We start from the raw sequence: 16,676 nt of genomic DNA on the forward strand, positions 1-16,676 counted from the left end.
GAACATGATCTGCGGCTTGATTTCAGGGAGCGGGTGAGCAATGTCGACGGTGATGGCGGAGGAGGGAAGGTCCTCGGTGGTGCCATTTCTCGCTGCTTCTCGCGCTAAAACCTCCATTGAAGTATGATGGTTGCTCTGGTGGTGAGCGGAGGCTCTCTTCCCGACCATTCTTTCTTCTCGTCGCTCGGGGGATTCGAGTATTTTAAGAGGATCCTGAATTCCAGGAGATCGAGTGGACTCTCTCTCTCTCTCTCTCTCCACAATTTCTTTTTCTGACCAAGCCTAGCCTACTGTTGATAACGAAAGATGATGAATGGAACCCACGGATCTCTCTCTCTCTCTCTCTCCCGCGAGCCTGGTTGGACAGGCAGGTCCAGCTGGGCCAGACAGTCCAGTGTCCTAATGTGTGTGTGTGTGGTGGTGGTGTGTGTGTGTGTGTGTGGTGGGGGCGGGGGGGGGGGGGGGGGGGGGGGGGGGGGGGGCGCTTACTCCAACTCATCCTCCAGACAATGAGTGACTTGCTGGGTTTGCCGTTTTTTTTTTCGATTTATAATCTCAAAAAATCACACCCGGCATGAAGATCGAAGGCTGAACCTGCTATACCTACTGTCGTCTTAAACCTTCAAATTTTTTTAAAATTTATATGTTTTAAAATAATTTCAACTGTATTAGAGAACTGATAACCAAGATGAATATGCATTCGGTAAAAGCTTGGTGGTAGTTGTTTGGAAAATTGATGTCGAGGAGGTAGTTTATGCATTGGAGAAATAAAGTGAGACAGTCTCTCCTTTTTATATTTGCATTAAAAGCTGGATTTGGTAACTACCACCTTTTAAAGATGGTAGCTGCCAAATCCAACAATTGGATGATATCACCTTCGGACTTTTGAAACAGCCTTTTGTACAAGTGATTAACGTAAGAAAATTTATTTTTGGCTGTTTTAATTTTCAAATATTTATGTTAAATGCTTACCTTATCAAGGAATTGCTCAGATGGCCGCTTGAGTTATTTTCTATATGACTTGGCTATAATAACTCTTTAAGATGACAATTTGTCTTTTTTTTTTAATTATTGAATGTCACTTTTTTATCTCCTCATTTTTGTAACTACATTTCAGGACAAATATGTAATTTGAGCATTAAGAGTACCACAAATGAACACTTGAGCAATTTCTTAAAAAGGTGGGCTATTATTTATGTATAACCAATCTTACATTATTTTCAATCTCCCTTGGAGATCATATGCTTCTCATTTCAAAAGTGTGAGAGTGGGGCTCATGCACATCTCCATCAAGTGAGATGCATAGTGATGATCGAATGTAAACCAAGGGGAGGTTAGGGTTTCATAATGATGAGCTTGATGAGCAAGGCAGTTTCTTCTTCGGGTATCAAAAAAGTTTGATGGTTAGTAGATTTCACATCTTAGCCATTTGGGAGAATTCTTTTTTTTTTTTTTTGACAGAGAAAGCTGAGGTTAGACAGACCCCTACCAGTTATACAACCATACCATTTGGGATTCGAACTTGCAACGCCCCAACACAAGGTGACGTGCACTAACTGCTCCTGCCAGTTGGTAATTGGGGTATCAAGTTGTAAATTTCTTCACGCCTTAGTTCTCCTCCCTCACTAGTTAATGAGATCAACACAACACAAGGCATGGCATGACAACTTTGAAGTTTGAAAATTCTTTCTACACTTGTTTGCTTTTGGACTTCACATTACGTATCTTAGAGTCGTTCATCTTGACATATCTCTCGATAAATGTTGAGATGGATGGCTCTAAAAAAGCAACGCTACATAAAAAATGACCTCTTGCTTATTTTCCAATTCTTCCAAACCATTGATATTTTCTTGTGTAAAAAATAGACTAAAAGGCTGCACACAAGCCCCAAGGGGGATTGGCATAGTGGGGTGGGGCCTTGGCTGTTAGACGGGCAGCCAAGGTTCAATTTTCATGGGCATCACCGCTCTGGGCAAGTCAATGCTTAGCATAGGCCCCAGGAGCAAAGGTCGTAACTAGGGGCAGCTCAAGAAAAGCTGAGGCCCTAGGCATATTTTATTGGAGGCCCTCAGCCTATGTCATTTTTCATTGGAGGCCTTCAGCATGTGAAATATAAGCGATATAATTTTTTTTATTTGAAGCATTTTACATTTTTTTTTTATTTGAGGCCTTAGGTGGTGGCTTCAAATTTCAAAGAGGCCATCCGGATCTGGTCCTAGCTTTCGAGTTTTAAGTTGTAGGCACGACGACCATAGGTATAGCAGGATGAGCCAGGTTGACCAGGTCTTCATGCAGGGTGTGGTTCCATCATGCATGTTTTGTTGACCTAAAAACACGATTTTAGGTGTCATGAAAATATCAGACATTGTGGGCTGTTTAATTTTGAAATCTTTCATCTCCAAGTTGAAGTGTCAAGGATAATTCGGGTTTGGATCTACATCACCAAAGCATGAGATCCAATCCAGATGGGAACAGCAAAGGCATCAAATTAGGGGTGTCAACGGGTTGGGTGTGGTTCGGACCCAAGTGGAACCAGACCTGGTCTCGATTCTCAGGTATGATATCAAGTCCGGATCACTCAGTTTAATTGGACCTATCATAAGAGAAACCATACCCATACCCAAACCCAATAAGAACTACATGAACCAGACCCAAGCCATACCCGGTAAAATAATACTTTTTATCAATTTTACATTGAAATTTTGCAGGTCTTAATTGAAACTCGGGTCGGGCTCGGGTCTAGTATAAAATTTCACAAAGTATACCCGGCTCCATGTATTAATCGGACCTTCGGGTCTGGACTTGAGTCTTAATTGGGTCTTTTTATTTATCACCATACCCGGACCCTATAGGGTTTGGTACGGGTCGGGTTCCTTTGACAACCCTACGCCACCATATTGGAAAGAGATCAAGATATTAAGATTTTCAACAGGATGGATCTATTTCTAATGTAAAGAACTTGAGATCATAGTAGCCAAACTTGTCCTCAGCAATTCCTTAGGGATGTCCTTCCTCGACAAATCGTGATTAATTGACATGCAAACTCCTTATTAAATCATGATTAATTGGCAAAATTTTAAATTTTATATTAACATTTAAAAATAAATAAATTTCAAAAATATAAATGACTGCAAAATTTATTCCATTGTACTGTTAAATTGATGGTATTTTAATATTTTAATTACATAATATGTTCTCACCATTAGATATATATCAATTAAAAGAAAAAACCAACCTATTGAATCATGATAACAAAAATGTTGAAATTAGTGAAGTTTAGAGCAAATATATGGTCAACTAGGTTGTAGGAAATGGTTAAATTTTAATTAATAATTAAATTTATCAGATTAATATTGCCATATAAAAAATTGAATATACATAAACTACTTTCATTTTTTGTACATTTAATTTTAGTTTTGATTTTATATTTATACTAATATTATATCTTTTTTGTTAATAAATTATAAACAATTTAATTTTGTTTTGTGTCATCAGGTAAATGGTGATAGCCACCGTTGACACAATGAACCAAATCTCCCACTAAATAAAACCTAGTTGTGACAATTAACCCAAAAAAAAAAAATCATTACCTCCAAAATCATGTGACCTTACTACTGATTCCCACTAAATAAAACATGCAGATTGCATCTATGAGGTCATCACGAAAAACAACAAACAAATGAAAACAGTGATTTAAATCATTTGTACCCATAGTTGCATAGAAACTTTATTTTGCCAAAAAACTCGTTTCTAAATGCATATGAAACTCGTCCCTAAGAATATAGGAAACCAGTGAAGCCAGTACCAAATTTGGTATAAATTATGGTGTCAATCATTTTATCCCTCTCAAGTAAAACATGGGATAATAGGACCTCCACAACCCCTCTTACATTGTTCTTATAATTGCTAGCTTACTTTCATTAAAACCATCAACATGCTTCTCTCACACCCATTGAAGCTGCCATTGGAATTTTATTTTTTTAATCTTGATTTTTGTACTTTTTATATCAATTTCATAATTGATATTTGAGAAGGCATGCAAGATATCATGTTCATTGTTTCATATATTTTTCACAAATTATTGCAAGAGGTAGCCTTTACGTCATTGAGTATATTAGCCTGAGATCGATGTATGTTTTTTCTTTATTTGGTTATTGTCTTACAACATTTTGCGTAGTTTGATACATAGGTCCACATGGTGAAATTATGTGATATCTTGATTTGAGTGTATTTACTTTTCTTAACATTTTTTATCACAATATATATCATGTCATTATTCTTATAACATAGATGATATCTAATTTTCTTACATCTAAGGTGGTATATACTTGATTTACATAGATCTAAGTTCCAAATGCAAAATCTAACCATTGGATCATGTTTAGCATATTCTATTTAGTATTTTCATGTGTTAAAGTTTATTCCAGTATAATTTTTTACGTTAGTTTTAAACCACCCTTATTTTCATGAATTGTGAGTTGATTTTTACATTCCCAAAAATGGAATCCTATAGTGTATTAAACAAGACAAAACTTTCTAATATACCAAATAAATTATGTTAAACATATTTATACAAACAAAAGTCTGTACCACCTTAGGGTATCATTGTACATATCCACCATATATTTTCCTATATATATAGTATTCATATTTGGTGTTATCCAAGGCACTTAATTATATGGAACTATTGAGCTTAAAATCATAGGGATTTTTTTGTAAATTAAATCTTATGGATGTGATCTACAATGTTTGCTTAATGGGAAATGAGTTTTGAATCATATGATTGTGACACATAAGCATGATTTTTAAAGGCTTCAAAATTAACGATTAACAATGCACTAAAATTTTATGACTCAAAAAGTCATAGTTTTTGAATAGAAATAACACGATCCAAGATTTGATCCTTAGCAAGCAAACCTTCCTCAACACATCTATGGTTAGATTGAGTTGATAAAGCCTTCTCAATAGTTTCATATAATTTGGTACCTTCAATACTACCAAATATTAACCTCATATATAGGGTAGCTGCCTACTCGTGTCTACTACAAGTGAATGAGAGGTTTCCAGATTGATTTTCTCAAATCTAAGCTCAAAGATGCATTCAGTATAGTTGATTGTCTAAGAAATGGCACTTGGATCATGTTTTTTTATAGAAAAATATAATTTTTTAAGCCTTTGATATTTATGATATTTATTAAAAGATTTACACCGTCAATTTTAAAACCTTATAGAAACCTATCCACACACTGGAATTGAATGATGCAAGAGTCGATTCATACAAAATCAAGTACATAAAATGCATCAGAATGGTCAAATTCAAAAAAAAAAAAAGAGGAAAAGGACCCATCAAAAGCCCCGTAAGCAGCAGAAGGCATGAATCTGTGTAGGTCTCTCTCTCTCTCTCTCTCTCTCTCTCTCTATATATATATATATATATATATATATATATATAGTAATGAGTTTCTTAGGCCCATTCAAAAATTATAGTTTTTAAGTATTTTTTTCTCACGTCTAACACTGTAAATGTAGATGTGATCTATAGGTTTTGTTTAGTGGAAACTGGCTTTTGGATTGCCGGAATCTGACCTATATATAGGTTTTTTTCAGTGATCCAAAATCAATGGCTATAAAGGTACCAGTTTTTCTTGGCTCAGAAAAATATGTTGTTTCATGGAAAAAACATTATCCAAGAGCCTATTCCCACTAAATTGAGCATGCTAAACACATGTAATGGTTCAGATCTATCATAAAACACTTAAAACCTACGGGATATAACAAAAAATGGGGCCTAATATGTTCAGTTCTCATATATATATATATATATATATCTATAAGGTAATACATTAGTGCTGAATGGGTTTTTGAGCTTCTGTTTTTTCTCAGTTTCAATCTCATAAATGTGTTGGGCATGTTGATTTAGTAGGAATCTACACCAGAATCATGTGTTTTTTAAGAAAAATGATATTTAGAGCCACCAAAATTTACAAAGATTTTTTACTGTTGATTTTTTGAACCTTATAAAAGTCCACCCATGTGTCCGAATCGATAGCTTCAAGACTTGATCCCTATAAAACCAAGTACATAAATCACATCTGTATGGTCAAAATTTAACAATAAAACTAAAAAAGCCCGAAAACCCCGTTTAGTATGTTTCATGTAGCAAGAATGTATTATCATATATATATAGTATTTGCTACATTAAATGTCTCTTTTTTTCTATTTCTTTTTTGCTCATGAAACTAACCTTACAGATGTGATGTACATGTTTTTCTTGGTGAAAATCAGCTCTTAGATCATCTGATCATGACACGGGCAGATTTTTATAAGGCTTGAAAAATCAACGGCCTACAATGTGGGATACTTTTTTAGGTAGAAAGAGCACGATTCAATAGCCGATTCTCACTATTTTAGACAGGATGAATCCATCTGAGGTAGGATTGGATCAAAATAACCTGTGCCACAGAGATCTGGAGGTGTTTGTACCTACAAGTGTTTGTGATAACACATTACGTACCTATAGATAGATACATATATTAGGTGTGTTCGTGTACATAAAATACAGAACCCAGTTGCACACACACCATTTTGGTAAACAATGATGCAGAACGAACCGTCAAAACACAAAATAATGGAACAAAACTTTGTATCAGGACCATCCAACAAACCCAGCAGCAAAGAGGTGTGGTTCGGTGATCGAATCCAACTATTTTATAAAGTACTTGGGCCACACACAACACAGAAAAACATTATGCGATGGAGAAAATCACTGCACATAAAATCACAACATGAACAACAATTTTCTATTTTTTTGTGTGGCCCGAATACTTAGTAAAGCACTTGGGCCCAACCACTGAATTTGCTCCGAGCAGCAAACTGTACACGAAAGGGATCAATCATTAGCACTTAAAAGGTTGGCAGCACATGAACCATTCAGTTTATAAAATAATCTATCAATCTCTGAAACAAGTTCCTTTTAGTATCCAGTCAATTGTGTATTTTCCTTCATTCAAAAAAAAAAAACTTATGTATTTCCAATCCTATTAGGTTTGTTTAAAAAATATTTTCCACTTCAAGATAGGTTTAATACTCTTCCATTTTGTACATTAATATCCAAGAGTCTATCTATTCCTCAAAAAGAAAAATTCAATATTATACCCAAATCATGAAAAAAGAACTCATGAAATAAATCTTCTTTCAATTCATAACAAGAAAGGATAAGAAACAATTGTTACACTTCATTTATTAAGGAAAACTCAATTTATCAGGAGATGCAATTCTCGGTTGAACCAACAATTAAAACTTAGATTTGTATCATAAGCAAATAATTTAGAAACAGCAAAGATGGTTATAACGCATAGCATGAATGGATGAGGCATTCCAGGTTGAAGGATATAATTCAGAGAAGTTGACCTGATCAAAGATGCACTAGTATAAGATTTGGTATTCAAGCAAATAAGAACAATAACATGGCAGATTAGATATACTGTCAGGAAGAGAAGCACAATAGTGATATAACATTCTGCAATCGTCCTTCTATTGCTGCTATACAGCAGTCATGATGCAGTAGCCAAAAGCTGACCTAATTATTATAATTAACTGTTTATGTGGCAATACACAATAATGAATTTACATACAATGGAGTCCAGGAAATATGAAGCACAAAGAAAGAGATGCTATTTCAAGAGATTCTTATGGTACACGTTTGAAGGATAGCATCTTTTACCATTGTACCTAGTGAAATGTTTCAAGAAGCCTTTTTGGACATAATGTACTCAGAAAAAACATATTCATAATTATCTCTATTTTGCTGAGCTCCATTCTCTTCTTCCAATCTACAAGCAAGATACTTGGTGGTCATCAATGTCAAGTGCTTCATCTCAGGAGCAGCTTCATCTATCAGAATGAGTGAAAGTTTAAAGATTTCAATCCTTCAAAGAGAAACAATTTCTGATCATGGTCCCGTCAAGTAGGTTGTATAATATCTTCATGGCGTATGAGCTATCAATCATCCGAACATACCAAGAGCACTGAACTAAGCAATGAAATCACTATCGCATTATGTTCTCAAGTGAGAGATTCAAATAGATTATGCCATGAGTACCTTTTTTAATGAAAAAGATACATTCGCCAACCAACACTAGCATGAACTAGAGAAGCATTGGATCCAGAAAAGAGACTGAGAGAAAAGTGCACGGTCCAACATGTCCTCTTGAGCAACACTAGTATCTGGAACACAAAATGTTAGCCTCATGCTTGAAGCACCTGACAATGAACAATGTGACTCTTCAGACGACTCCTACCAGCAATGCTTGACCAAAGATTTGTAACAAATGTCTTGAAGTGCCCTTTACCGGCAATTGTCTCCCAAAGCTGATCCATGCTTATCTCATTAGACTTTGACACATCAACCAGACTGATGCTCATGTTGTTGCGTATGATACAAAGTTTCCCATTGAGAGGAACAAGAGCAGCTGCCTCCAAGGCTCGAGAATTCCCTAAGTGTAATTTGCTGTCTATTTGCTTGCTCCAAGAATCAGTTGTGCCATCATATACTCTAAGTTTGCACCCATCCTTGCAGTCCAATGCATAAAGCTGCCCATTCAAGGAGACGCTTGGATTTCGCCAGCCAGCAACCATGCCATCATAAACGGGGAACCAGCTGTTGCTTTCTGGGATATAAACTTCACTCATGACCTGACGATGAGTACCAAATCCTTTCAAGAACCACCTTCCCTGATAAACAACTCCAATAAATGGAACCATAGCAGTACTCATATCTGCAATAAAAGACCATCTATTTTTATTGGGATCATACATTTCTGCTGATCTTAATGACCTGTGGACTCCTTCACTTTCTCCACCTGCAACATATAAGCAGTTGTTTATGACACAAGAACCAAAGAAATGCCTTCTCCTAAGCATATCTGGAGCCCGGTGCCACTTATTTGTCCTAGCATTGTAAAAAATGACTCGTCTCATGGATCCTTTCAATGGATCTTTACCACCAAATAAGTATAGATGGCATCCACTTAGAACAGCACAACCAAATTCAAGTGCTTCAGAATATTCACCAGGAACAGGTGGAAGCGGCTGCCAAAGCTGGTATATTGGATCAAAGGCATGCCATGAAATTTTTCCATCTTTATCTCTTTTAATGACATATATCCATTCCTCAGCCATTCCAAGGCTCTTACGAAGAGAGTAAAAAAAATTTCCTGCAAGGAGTCGATACCACCTTTTGCAAACTAGGCGAAGCTTTCTATGTTCCACACGTGGAACCCGAATTAAACATGCTATTGCAAGGTCATCGGGGAGGCCTGGCAGCAATGGGGATTGGCCCCTACTCCGATCACCTCGAACAGCCTTGTTTCTAGAAGAATGTATGGATGGCTTGATGTCAGGCTGAATGCAAAGCTTTGTTCCAGGGACAAACTTCTTTGCCCCTGCAACAGTTTTCAGGCCTGCATCTACCCTACAGAAACATGCTGCCGTATCAACCTGAATATAAAATAAAGACAAATATTAGAGTCAGAAATCAGATGTAATCCTTTAAATCAAAAGTAAATTCACAAGCAGCAATTTCCACCATAAAGCATTGAATTGGCTAAAAAAAGGACCACCTTTGAGAACTTGATAAAAGAATTGCTAGAGAGGCAACAAATTGAGCTGCTCAAGTTATACATTGAAACCCATTTATTCAATAATATCCAGAGCTAGAGCCACGCTTTAAGTTTATTTAACAAATTGTGCCAACCTCGAGCACGAAAAGGCTCAATGAAGAAAAGAAAAGAGTTAGAACATTCAACCTCCTGTTCCTTCTTCAACTTTAAAATGACATAAACAAATCACCTTTTCAGAAAACATGACTGGCTCTCCCTGACCCAAGCTTAGCCGAGCCATGCTTGAGCACTATTCATGTAGGCTAATATCCCAATTTATATTATTTACTATTCACATTCTATAATTCTTTTTGCTTTTTGACTCTTAGATGTTAGTAAAGTCACTAGATGTTAATTGTTAGTTTTTAATATTTTGATGCCAGATATTTTTTTCATTGCATATATTTTTTCTATTTATATTATATATTTATACTATTTTTATAAATTAAATAAAAGTTAACAAAATTCCACGAAGGCAATGGGTTTACTAAGCAAAGTTCCAAGTCAAGACCAAACAAGTCGAGTCACAAGTCACTGAGTTTACCACGTAAAAAAAACACATTATTTTGTATGATATGATATGAGTAATTACAGCAACCAGCGGTCATTGGACAAGATGCAATTCTCATATTAGAAAAGGTGAGAATCATGTCATGTAGTATGACACAATATTGCACTGTACAGTATAAGATACAAACCATTTGTCAGTTGAAATCTAAAATTTTCAAACAAATTTTTATTCTATTTTAGTAAGACTATTTAAATAAATAGGATTCTATTATGGTTCAACCAAGGTTGCCAAACAAGGAAGCAGAAGTGGGAAATGATACGGGAAACAAAAGCAAGAAGTGAGGCATTTTAAAATTTCTCATTAGTGAGAATCAGGAATCGATTTGGAAGGGAACTGAGAATGAAGCAGAAACTGAATTAGGAATTAAATGAGAAGCAAAACGGGAATTAAACGAGAAGCCAAAAGGGAACTGAATGAGAAATAAAATAATTGACCAAAAAAAAAACTAAACACAAATAAAATCAAACGGGAAACAAATATAGAAGTTAGCAGCAGAAGTAACTAGAGCTTATGCACCTAGTCCTGGTGAGGTAACAACCGTAACATTTTTAACTGAGGACCATCTTTACAGTTTATGGTTCTATCTTTGTCATATATTCTGAAAAGGCTACTTTTGTCCAATTTCTGACTAGATTTTTACTGATATACATTGCCCACAAGTTTTTATTACGCATATTTGATTTTTTATTACGAAAATATTTGGCATGAATAAACACACACCAATCATTGAACCACCCAATAAGTTATTTATAGCGACATAAGTGTATTACACCAGATGTTCCCATATCTGGTCAGTGGCCAAGGAGTAGCCACTCTTGATACTGGAGAAAATGGGTATGAGAAGCAGATCTCTTCTTAGTTTGAGTAAAGTTAAACTTTTCATGCATGGATGCTAGGTATCAATTTAACTGTGCTATTCAATATTTGCAAATAAAGCATCAAATTTATTAGCGAGCACGTAACAAACTAATCACGGCATGCCTATCATTTAAATAGTGTAAAAACTGAAAACACAACCAATGAAGTTTTTTTTCCATGTCAGATATCAAATCAGCTTGTGCCTGTGATAGTATTTATCAAGTAGCTGGGTTTAGAGACAGCCACCAAGCATGACAATGTAGACAATAGATATTTTTTACAGAGACACTATTCAAAACATAAACACAAGATTACCAAGCTTTAACTCCTTAGCACATTAATGTTAAGAAAAGGGTTTTCTATTTCACCTCCATGTATTATTGTTCTTTAATATAATTACGCCATTGCCCAGTAACTAAATAATTGCCATCTAGTATTTTCATCTTAGGAATTGGCAGAAAAAAAAATCATTCAAAAACCAAATAGCAATTATTTTGGATAAGAAATTAACTTCGTGTATTCTAACACAACAGAACTATATTATTGGATAAAGGAAGCCAAGGAAAAGGCTGCTTCATAACTGTAAAGGCCAGATTCAGTGATCATGTGAATTTCTATGGATAGCTAACTTAAACCTGAATATATTATTATATTCTATCAATGAATATTGAACTTATTGCTGAGAATTGAAGTTTCCACCAACATTGACTGCTCTCCCCTTTTTTTTAGTTTACTTTTCTAGAGGAGCTGGGGTTGTGACATTGTTCTTGACAAAGAATCTAAGCCAATCTGACCTGCAGCCTAATTTAATCAACCCAGAAGCAACAATATTTGGAGAGGTAAATATGGTGGACACCAGGAGAACACTTTATTTCCTATATAAACATCAAGTATCAAATCATAAGCTTTTATAGGCTCCTTAACGTTCTATTCCTTACTATTAAATCTGAGAGTGCAAATGATCATATATCCAGAATTTTCATGAAAAGGCTATCGAAGGTAGTGATCATAAGAACAAATGCCAAATGTCCACTTCTACTATATCATCTTGAAACTTCCGATGTTTCCACCAAACCATAACATCCACCTTCCAAGAAACAGGTCCTTGACAACTCCATGGTTATTTTCAGCCAGACAAAAACATAAAACAAAGAAAATCCAAAAGCACAACAAATTACCTTTTATCCTGAAGCACTAGGGCTGGTAAACAAGCTGAACGAACCGAACATGGCTTGCCGAGATCAGCTCGTTTACCATTGAACCCAGCTCCAGCTCGGCTTGTGCCCGTGTTTAGACGAACCAAGCCCAAATCAAACAACTTGAGCCACCAGCTGGCTCATGTGAAAAAATTTGAATCAATTTCAAAATTGGTGCCATTAGGTTTTGAACCTCAAACCTCGCTCTCACACACCAAGAACTATAACCAACTGTACAAAACTACCTTTTGTACAATGTCATACACTTAAATGCTATATAGTATATTGTCACGAGCCGAGCCGAGCCGAGTAGAACACTCCTTGTCTGTGCTCACCTCGTCTATGCTTAACCAGCTGCTCGTGGCTTGGTTGGTCACCTACACAAACCGAACACGGACGAGTTCATGGCGAGCTGAACCAAGACAAGCCACGAGTTGCTCGGTTTGTTTACTAGCCCTACAAAGCAGCAAACACAGCCCACATTATCTCAATTGAACTACAAGAACTGGACTCCGCAAAGAGACAATATCACACCTATTATGTTGCATAAGGGGAGAAGCAATAATCAACAGGATACTAATTTATGAAAGAATCCAGAAAAATATAATGTTCTAAAGTCCCCTCTTGTGAAAACAGCTATAGCAATTGGAACTATATCCAGTAATTTGCTTTGCCAAATTATGGCTTAAGATGGGTGACCAAATCTCTCAGAATTTTATACATCAGCCTTATATCTAAAATATATATCATTGTATAAATATCTTAATTTTGCGCATATGATTGAAGCATTTCCTGCATGTATTACTATCAGCACTTTAACACATCTCATGATCATAGCTTAAAATTTTAAAGCAATATGCATATTTTATTAATGTTTAACTTAAATTCAAGATAAAATCTAAAACAAATGAAATTTGAGAATACAGAATGATGGAATAGGTTCTTTGTGCACATCAAGATAAAAACTTTTGTTAACTAAACAGGATTTAGCAACAACAATATAGGTAACTCTTTAGCAATAGCCATGCATGTGACCTATGTTCAAACTTATAACTCCTAACAGGATGCAGAGTATACTTGGAAAGCATGACAGATTCACCACTAGTTTAAGATGCTTCATAGTGCACACTACAGAAACAGGACTGGAGTTGATCATTCAGTCAGGCTTGTAGAACCAAAAACTTTGTTTTCACATGTAGCAGTCAAAGGAAAAAAACTGATAGAAAGGATCATTGGTCAAAACATGCCGCTTTATATTCATCTAAGATTTGAACTTTGAATCAGCCAACACATGCTACGTATAAATATTGGCTAATGGAAAATAATGAGTCACATAACGAATACAAGTTATATAAGAAACAAAGTTTCAAATGTTTCATATCCGAAACATGGCAAGGAACAACAATCAATTGTCACTTTTCTGACTTGAACTTCATAGATCTTCACAGGAAAGAGACTAAACCTTCTATACAAATGAAATAGATAGCTATGCATGTCACTGGGTACCAATAAATTAAGAAGCGGAAAGTAAAGGAGTTCACAATATATCCACCCTAAGGGCCCGTCTGCATGTCACGGAAAAGGGGGCTTTTATGCGGAAATGCATAGGCGCCTGTGCCATTTCTGCAGGCCCCACAATGCAACACAAACATGGGAACTGCTTTCCTGGCGGAAAGCAGCTCCCATTTTACACGCTAGACCCCCCTTTCCACGGATTCAGTTCCCGTGGGGGGGTGGTCCGATTTGTATTCGGCGGAAGAAACACACCTAATGTCTACAAACCAAAAATCTCGACCAAGTAACCCCAGAAATATCAGAAGAGCCAAAACTCTCACTAACAACAACAAGCATGACCAGCATCTGGCAGTGATGAATGTTGAGGAGAAGAAAGCAAAGGAGCATCTTCCAATTGTGATGTCTACCAAAACTTTAACAGAAAAGAACCCATAAGCTGGCGAAAGTCCTCAATATCCAATATTCAGCAAACAAACGCAACCCATTGCCTCCAGCGACATCAATCAGGCCCAATTTTCTAACATTTAATTGCAGCGGTTTGGTATTTAATACAAAGATTCGCCATGAACAGCGCCAAAACGTAATACATATCGATCCACAAGTGGATTAAGTAATCCAAAAAACCGTGAAATCAAGTAGCAAACCCAGATAAAAAGAATAACCATTCATCAATCAACTACAAAGATAACAATGGATCGGAAATTCCACCTCATGATCTAGCGAAACGCCCATGAGAAAAAGAACAAAGAAAGAAAGTTTAGGGAAATTAAAAAAAAATCTCAACCAGAATCAGAAAGGAAATAAAGAAACAAAACAGAAATCGGCAAAACCGGACTCACCAACGGAGGCTGTGGCCCTCGTTCCATCCCGATCGAAAAAAGCGTTCTTCACGCAGGAAACCGAAGACCCATTTCACCAAAAACACTCTAGAGACTCAGAAATGGAGATATAGGCGGAACCCCGATTTCCTGAACAAAGCCAACCAAAAAAACCTTAACTTTTCTACAGATGGGTACAGAAGAAAACCACAAGAGGGTGGTTGAGTAACTGGTATGACTCAAAAATAACCGAGAAAACCCTAACTTTTCCACAGATGGATAGAAAAAAAGAAAAAAAACAAGGGGGTGGTTGAGGAACTGGTATAACACATATTAACCCTGTGAAAAGAATGAAGACTACCTCCACCACCGCCACTACCAACAACAACAACAACAAAATGGTGACAGAAAAAAACCTAACCCTAACCCTATCCCTAATCCTAGCTTAGGGACAGGATAGTGGGTGCCTTCATAAAAATGGGAGAATGGTGATAAAGGTGGAACCAGAGCTTCACCCAATGAAGCAAAAAGCCTAACATGAATGACCCACCATTAAACCAAGATGCACCAAGAGAGAGAGAGAGAGAGAGAGAGAGAGGGCTTTTAATGGGCGTGGGGAGGAGCATAAGCCTTGGAGAGTTGCAGTCATGGGAAGTAGGAATGGTGATGAGTCTGATGACCCCACACAAATGAATGGCCCTATGATGACCCCATCCTTATGTTACCATCCAGCATCAACATCACCAATTCACCAACACCATCATCATCATTCATCATAGTTATTCAAAATTACCAATAATAGGAACCAATGAACCATTGAGGCAACACTCCCAACCACCACTAGTCACGGACGCTCTTATGCCTTTATTGGGCTATACATACTTTTGAGAGCCGTTAACTGAGGTGTTAAAAAATTAAAATCATTGTGTTGCAACCATTAAAATTTTCTTGTGGCAGTATTGACTCTTGACTTACTATTGAGTACTAAAATAAGGGGTAATGGATGTGTAATGGCGCCATTACGTACAAACGAGTTTGAATCTCTTATGTGTACGTGTAAGTTGTTTGATCCACACGGACCTCAACGTGTTCAAAATAATGGGAACCGCTTTTGGATCATGTTTAAAAACATGATTTTATGACCCAGAAAAGCATCTTACATTGTAAGCCGTTGATTCAAAAGCCAATCCCCACTAAGTGAAACATGTAGATCACATCTGTAAGGTTGGTCTTATGAAAAATAAAAATAAAAAAATGGGACGTTTGTAATTGTAGGTCATGACGACAAGACCAAATGTGGCCCCTAAAATAAGTCCATCTGCAGAGCTCAACTGTTTTATGTATAACTGGCAGCATAACATGGACCAAGTTTATTATTATCGCCTCTCAAAAAAAAAAAAAACTTCATCATTATTCGGTCCTTTCTTTTCAAAAAGACAAAAACTTTAATATTCGGTTCTCTTGCAAGTGCATTCATGATTTACTGGTAGAGTTACCCAGTGTGAAAAGATAGGCGTTTTTTGAAAAAAAAAATGCAAAAAAAAACACACACAAGAAATTGCCTGAGGAATCTTTTCCGATAGAAACTCTAGAAATTAATTTTTTATTTTTAAAAAAGTTTTCAGTTGTAAAAATCAACTAAAATTGTTTTTTAATTCAAATTTTTTACTGTTTAATTATTACCAAAATATGTGAGATTTAAAAAGAAATTCAAAATATCACGAGACTTTAGCTGCTCTTGTTTATCTAAAAAAATGGTTTATCATGGAGTTATCCCTCCCATAATATTATTTTTCATAAATAGGGATAACGATCATTCATGTAAAAGCCCCATCTCTATCTTGCTGACGAAGGAGTACACTCAGCTTCGACCTTGCGCAAGGTAAGCGCACCTGTGAGTTTCGAACTTGTAAAGTCCCCTCAGCTTGGTGCCACCTCCCGGTCCCTATAACAATGTTAGCTGCTATCTTGCACTGGATTTTAACAAGACTACAATTTCTTTATTTTGGGGCTAGAGAGGTACTTTCTTGAGTTTCTCATGATATTTCTAAAACAAAGA

The 16,676-nt window shown here is 36.3% G+C and overlaps 2 protein-coding genes across 6 annotated transcripts in view; both read right to left on the reverse strand.

The window, feature by feature from the left end:
• The window catches only part of EMB1187 (Protein kinase superfamily protein), a 45,740-nt gene extending 45,467 nt beyond the window's left edge, over positions 1-273 (reverse strand). Inside the window, exon 1 of one of the 2 annotated variants that reach the window (XR_016427843.1) lies at positions 5-271. Coding sequence is in view for 1 of the 2 variants with exons in the window: in XM_089988514.1 (XP_089844640.1) it covers positions 5-168 (164 nt within the window). In the remaining variant the exon portion in view is untranslated. Of the gene's footprint in view, positions 1-4 lie in introns of both variants that reach the window. The other variant, XM_089988514.1, reaches the window with a different exon arrangement.
• A 7,175-nt stretch (positions 274-7,448) lies between these two features.
• On the reverse strand, positions 7,449-15,463 carry LOC149815129 (F-box/kelch-repeat protein At1g55270-like). Of its 4 annotated transcripts, none has more exons than XR_016427844.1 (3): positions 14,639-15,463; positions 8,102-9,498; positions 7,449-8,032 (listed from the first exon to the last, which is right to left on the reverse strand). XR_016427844.1 is itself a non-coding variant. In XM_089988517.1 (3 exons), exons 1-3 carry the CDS (start codon positions 14,663-14,665, stop codon positions 8,248-8,250), a joined length of 1,068 nt encoding a protein of 355 aa, XP_089844643.1. In that variant the 5' UTR covers positions 14,666-15,253; the 3' UTR covers positions 7,449-8,247. The 4 variants fall into 4 exon arrangements, 3 of the variants coding, with proteins under 3 accessions (XP_089844643.1, XP_089844642.1, XP_089844644.1); XM_089988517.1 differs by having other exon boundaries at positions 7,449-8,861; positions 9,072-9,498; positions 14,639-15,253; XM_089988516.1 differs by having other exon boundaries at positions 7,449-9,498.
• Positions 15,464-16,676: the final 1,213 nt, after the last annotated feature.

Source organism: Nuphar pumila, chromosome 15 (genome assembly GCF_984573655.1).
Source record: "Nuphar pumila chromosome 15, dmNupPumi1.hap1.1, whole genome shotgun sequence".
In the NCBI taxonomy this organism is placed as follows: Eukaryota; Viridiplantae; Streptophyta; class Magnoliopsida; order Nymphaeales; family Nymphaeaceae; genus Nuphar; species Nuphar pumila.